At 33.8% G+C, this 6,594-nt stretch overlaps 1 protein-coding gene across 1 annotated transcript; it reads left to right on the forward strand.

Annotated features, from left to right (window-relative positions):
- Positions 1-3,195: 3,195 nt before the first annotated feature.
- LOC103575794 (uncharacterized) lies at positions 3,196-6,144 on the forward strand. The gene is made up of 5 exons (XM_008555728.3): positions 3,196-3,967; positions 4,052-4,510; positions 4,601-4,885; positions 5,072-5,547; positions 5,620-6,144. The coding sequence occupies exons 1-5, from the start codon at positions 3,196-3,198 to the stop codon at positions 6,142-6,144; spliced, it is 2,517 nt and encodes an 838-aa protein (XP_008553950.3).
- Positions 6,145-6,594: the final 450 nt, after the last annotated feature.

A 6,594-nucleotide genomic window follows, 5' to 3' on the forward strand; every position in this document is an offset into this window, starting at 1 on the left:
AAATGTGAATCATAGCCGGATAAATTGTGAAAAACTATGGGTATAACATGAGACTTTGGATAATTGACATTACAAGATATATGAGCTGGACCGCGATAATTTCCAGTGAAATGACAGTGATCATAACACTTATCTGTATTTGTAGTAATTATTTTTTCGCAAATATGACAAACAGTTGCCTCATCATGTGTCTCTTGCTGCTGTTTAGTAAGCGGCTTCATTGGTATGGGATTTTTTAAATATCTTTCAAACTCGATAGCTAATTTTTTTAACTTTGAAATAAACCAATCAATACAAAATTTTGAACGATTTATTTCAAATTTAGATAATTTCTTATCATAACTGCAGTGCTGATAAAATGGTACACTGTGTGGAATATGCTTCTGAGTTTCATCATCTCCTTGGGTTTTTTCTAGTGTACATTCCAAGTCTGCGTATACAACAAAAGGTAAGTGTCTTTATATCGGTAGTTTTTGAATTTTGAAATTTGATCTTTTCCCTTCGGAAATGTCATATGGACTTTATTCATTTTAAAACAGTCAGCTTTGTGATTTTGATATGAATAATCATATCTAAAATGATTCAAGCATCGATCACAAAAAAATAATTTGTAGTTTGACTTGGATATTTGAGACTTAACTAGTCGTGAAAGATCTTTGATCAAAGCAAAGTGGAATATAGGTTGAAAATTTTTAATATTAAAATCTGATATATTTAATTTAATATTCTGCTGTACCATTAACAGATGAATAACTTTTTTATCAGACTTTATGAGTTTACTTAGATATAAAGGAATTATTGTACTTTTATTGGATTTATTATTGCAAAATTCTGACTCGATACCGTAGACATTAATTGGTAAATTATTTAATTTATCAAATTTGGGGATATCATTTAAAGTGATTGGAAATTTTATACCTTCATATTTTAATATTGAGCTAAAGTGAGGATTAGATGTTTTTCTTACAGGATGACTATTAGTAGCAGGATGTAATGGCTGCTACAATGCTCCATAAAAAACAGTGTTCATCAAAATTTTGAATATTTAATACTGCTTTTTTCGTTTGGATGTTCTTGGGCAGCATGACAAACGTTGAATCTCCAGCTTGAAGAGGCGCATATCTCGACATTGTAATTATCAAATTGTGGATTTCAGTTAAACTCTACCCAGAGTCTTTTTGATTGAATTCCTTGACTTTCTTTAATAATTTATCATTGACGTGATCTTTATACCAAGTAGCAAGAGATGTTGCGGGTAAAATTTCTCGGCTCTTGGTGTTGAATGACTTTGTTTCTTCGATGACATTTTCAGCTTTTACATTTCTGAATTTACAAATTAATTCAACATTTACTTTAAGCCGAGCAACATCTCTGAGCATATTTTCAACTTTTTCAATGATAACGTCTTCAGCATCATCAAGAAAAGTACGAAGATCTGTGTGAGCTTGATTCACCACACATCCAGATTTAATGTTATTTGAGAATGCATTTTTAAGATCTTGCCACTTGATGAGACGTCGGTTTGCACGCAAGTCACCACTAGTTACTTCTCCACTCATTTCTGCAAATTGATCTGCATACCAGTATCAAAGTACAATATTTGCACGTACACTTCTTCTGACTTGAACATTTATTTGCGGATCTAGCAAAATCTCGCTGAAGTAATTAATTGTATCAGCACACACTTGATAACACTTTTGACAATGTTCTTCAGCTAATGGCTAATCATGTAAATTATTGAATGATTTAATTATTGAATCTACTGGACGCTGAAGCGCCGCAATAAAATCGTTTTGTGCCATTTTTTCAAAAGTTCATTTAAAATTATTTTTTAAAAGTTCATCACTAAAGTCACTGCTTATATATTTACACTTGAAATTGTTTATCACTAGCATTGTTTATTAAGTAGTTTTTATATAAATTAATTATTTTAGTAAAAAATAAATTTTTAAAAAATCACTAAAATTGTTCATTTAAAAAAATTTATCACTAAAACACTTGAATTATTTATATAATGTTCAAATAACCACTTAAATTGTTTATATATCTTAATATATATAAATCTCGTGTCACAATGTTTTTCCTCAATGGACTCCTAAACCACTTAACCGATTATAATAAAATTCGCACACCATGTGCAGTTCGATCCAACTTGAAAGATAGGATAGTTTAAATCTCAAATTATAGTCGCAATTTTAATTTATTGCTAATTATTAGTCTGTTATTATTTGACAGTCACAATTATCTGTTAACTCCAAATGATTCTAACAGATGTTGATACCTTTCGACTGGGTTGAGTAAGTAATCAATAGATGGCACTGCTATGGTAAATCTACAAACGTGTCATATAAGCTTCATTTTAACTCCATAATTACCACGTGTTGTTGACGCTATAAAATTAATTAAATTTATTTTGTAGTGAACGAAATACCGTATAATTCAATTATTTCCACTTTTTAAATTTTTGGTGTTAGCATAGCCGGCCACGTGTTACTTAGACTGAAGTGTAAATTGAATTCATATTATAATGAAGATAATACAGTGAAATTAATCCTGTTTTTTACTTATTTGTGCTTCATTGATCACAACTTTATAATTTAATTTGAATATGTGTATGTAAGTATTATCACATAATTATAAAATTTAATTAAAATGTCAATACAAAAATGATACACAATTTCCTACACTTTTTCAATAGTTGTACAAATATTTTTTTTATTGTTTTTATTTAACCTCTATTAAAAAATATTTAGCACTTATCATTTTAATGTGCTATGATAACATGTTTTTCAGTACCTCTTTCTAATATTTAAACGATTCAATTATTATTTTCAGTCAAATGCCACCGAAAAAATCTAACCTCAACAACACGAGCAGCAAAGGGTCACGACGCAAACGTGTTGAAAGAGCTCAGCAATATTACTAGAGCAAATCGAAACAAGAAATGCAGCTCAAATAATCAGGACTGCAGAAAGTCGTGCACAAGAATCTCAAGAACAGCGTGACGAACGTCTGCAACAGAATATTACAAGAACAAGAGCGGCACGAGAACGAAACATAGCTACAGTACGAGTACTAGATCGACAAAGGCAACGGATCAGCCGCTCATTAACACGTGCATCATTCGTTCGGCTTGCCTTTGAATATGCACCAGATATTAACTACTGAGCGCATTCAAAAATTGCTATCGGTGGAATGGATAAAGTATGTCAATATTGTCAGGCATTGAAATTTCGGAATGGAGCAGCCGGCATGTGCTGCGTATCAGAAAAAGTTGTGCTGTCACCTCTACCCGCTCCGCCAGAGCCTTTATTATCCCTTCTTACTGGCAATTCAGATGATTCCAAATTATTTTTGCGTAAGATACGCAAATTTAATTCTTGCTTCCAAATGACGTCATTTGGGGCAACTAACATTTGCGATCGTGCATCCGATGGACGTAATTTTGAAACTACATTCAAAATTCAAGGCCAGGTGTACCATCAAATCGGATCACTGATGCCAATGCCTGATAACAATCAGAAATTTCTTCAAATTTATTTTATGGGCGATTGTGAAGAGCGCGTGACGACTCGGTGCCTGTATAATTTTATTGAGCAAGCAGAAGAAAGAGCAATTGTGATATTATTGAAAAATTTTTTAGAAGATCACAATCAACTAATTCAATTGATCAAAAGAGTTTCGCCACGACTGCAAAATGACAATTATCAAATCGTCATAAAAGCCGACAAAGTACCATTAGGTGAACATGCTGGTAGATTCAACGCTCCAACTGTTGATGAGGTTGCTGTTATCATGGTTGGTGATCCAGTTGACAAAAGATCTATAAAAATTACACGGCGGAACAACACTGTCAGTACGATTTCGGATCTACACCGTTCATATGACGCACTACAATATCCATTGATATTTTGGCAAGGACAAGATGAATATCACCTTAATATCAAACAGTATGATCCAAATACCAGTAAATTTGACAATTATCTATTTAATTTCTTACTGTATGTATAGATTTTCATTTCGTATTGCATTTTATTTTTTATTTTTTTAGGTGATTACAGAAATAATAAAGTTAGCTCAATGAACTACTACGCACACCGAATAATGGTTAGACAACATCAAGACAATTATATCCTTCGATATCGTCAGCTGTTCCATCAATACATTGTTGATATGTATGCTAAGGTCGAAAGCAAACGCTTGCGATTCCTTCGATTCAACCAGGCAAAACTACGATCGGAAGAATATATTCACTTACGAGATGCTGTTGCTGGAAACATCGATGGAAATTTAAATCCTAATGACATCGGTAATGCTTTCATTTTACCTTCAAGCTACATCGGCAGTCCACGAAACATGCAGGAATACATACAAGATGCGATGACTTACGTACGTCATTACGGCCGACCGGATTTATTTATTACATTCACATGTAATCCGAATTGGGAAGAGATACAAACTTTACTATTGCCAGGACAACAAGCCATTCATCGTCATGATTTAACTGCACGTGTGTTTAAACAAAAATTGAAATCCTTAATTTATTTTATTGTTAAATATTCAATTTTTTGTATCACACGTTGTTGGCTGTATACGATAGAGTGGCAAAAGCGAGGTTTGCCTCATGCCCACATTTTGGTTTGGCTTAAAGATAGAATCCGTCCTGAAGAAATCGATCAAATAATTTCAGCCGAAATTCCAGACCCATTAATTGATCAAGAATTATTTGATATTGTCACCAAACACTTGATCCATGGGCCATGCGGTGCTTTCAACATGACGTCACCGTGCATGGAAAATGGAAAATGTAAAAAAAACTTCCCAAAGCCGCATACGAATGACACGATCACGGATATTGATGGTTATCCAATGTATCGCTACAGAAGTACTGAGAATGGTGGCCACACATTTACAATGCGACTGCCGAACTTTCCAAATCAAGTTGAGTTTGATAATCAGTAGGCGATACCATACTCACCATTACTTTCAAAAACTTACAAAGCTCATATCAATGTTGAGCTTTGCAGTTCTGTTAAATCAATTAAGTATATTTGTAAATATGTAAACAAAGGCAGTGATTTGGCCATATTTGAAGTACAAAACATAAATAAAAATGACGAAATAGCACGGTACCAAATGGGCAGATACATTAGCAGCAATGAAGCTATTTGGCATATTCTCAGCTTTCCCATCCACGAAAGAGATCCTGCTGTCCAACATCTGGCAATACATCTTGAAAACGGTCAACGTGTATACTTCATTGACGAAAATGTTCTCCAAAGAGCGTTCGAAGCTCCGAAAACGACTCTAACTGAATTTTGTACATTGTGTCAAAAACCTGATGTTTTTGGCCAATTCGCGAAGACATTGGTGTATGGTGATGTTCCACGTTATTTCACATGGAACAAATCCAGTAAAAAATGGGAGCCACGGAAACAAGGAAAACCACATCCTTCCATTACAGGCATATTCAAAGCTAAGACATTGGGGAGACTTTACACGGTACATCCAAAGCAACGTGAGTGCTTCTATTTACGTTTGTTATTGGTGAATGTTCCCGGACCAACGTCTTTTGAATTTTTACGAACAGTTAATGGTCGAGTATTCAATACATACTAGGATGCATGTCGTGAACTGCAATTGCTAGAAGACGGTAACCATTGGGACTTAACGCTTGCTGATGCTGCGTTGACATCAACACCGAATAACATTCGTCAGTTGTTTGCAATTATTTTGACGACATGTTATCCCTCGCAAGCACAAACTTTGTGGGAAAAATATAAACATTGTAGGACAGAAGACATCTTGCACCGAATTAGACAAACAAATCAATGCCAAAACATAGATCATACACCAGAGATGTACAATGAAGCATTGGTCTTGATCGAAGATTTATGTGTTCTTATTTCAAATTTACCACTTAATCATTATGGTATGCCATCACCTAATCGTCCAGCCACCGACTTAGTCAATACCGATTTACAACGAGAAAATCAATATGACCATGGAAGTTTAGCAACAATTATCATGAACAGTGAACCATTACTGACATCAGAACAAAAAATTATTTATGATCGGATTATGCTGGCTGTTGTGCTGAACAAGGCGGTTTTTTTTCTTGGATGCACCCGGTGGAACCGGTAAGACATTTTTAATATCGTTGATTCTTGCCAAAATACGGTCGCAGCACAGTTTCCAATTCGTTTAGCTTTCGCCATGTCTATAAATAAATCTCAAGGTCAAACAATGTCCATTTGTGGTTTAGATTTGGAAAATCCATGTTTTTCTCATGGGCAACTATATGTTGCGTGTTCACATGTTGGGAATCCGTCGAATCTATTTGTGTTAGCTAAAGACAGGTTAACCAAAAACATTCTGCACCGATTGGTGTTAAATTAAATTAAAATTGAAAGTATTTATAATTCAAAAAAACAGATATTAATGTTTAAAAGTTTAAGACTGTCCGCCTTGCCTACCTCATTCATGAGTTTAAGCGTCACATGTTATTTACTGTATTATACTGTAATATACTTATATTTGTTATGAAATTAAATGGAAATAATGAATCTGATAAAGTTTTATTTTGTACCTATT

Source organism: Microplitis demolitor, chromosome 10 (assembly GCF_026212275.2).
Source record: "Microplitis demolitor isolate Queensland-Clemson2020A chromosome 10, iyMicDemo2.1a, whole genome shotgun sequence".
Lineage (NCBI taxonomy): Eukaryota > Metazoa > Arthropoda > Insecta > Hymenoptera > Braconidae > Microplitis > Microplitis demolitor.

Excerpts from the sequence above, each read along its gene's own strand:
- LOC103575794 (XM_008555728.3), top strand. The coding sequence starts at position 3,196 with ATGGATAAAGTATGTCAATATTGTCAGGCATTGAAATTTCGGAATGGA. Across the intron at positions 3,968-4,051 it reads ACAGTATGATCCAAATACCA|GTGATTACAGAAATAATAAA; the intron begins GTAAATTTGACA and ends TTATTTTTTTAG. Across the intron at positions 4,511-4,600 it reads TCGTCATGATTTAACTGCAC|AGTGGCAAAAGCGAGGTTTG; the intron begins GTGTGTTTAAAC and ends TGTATACGATAG.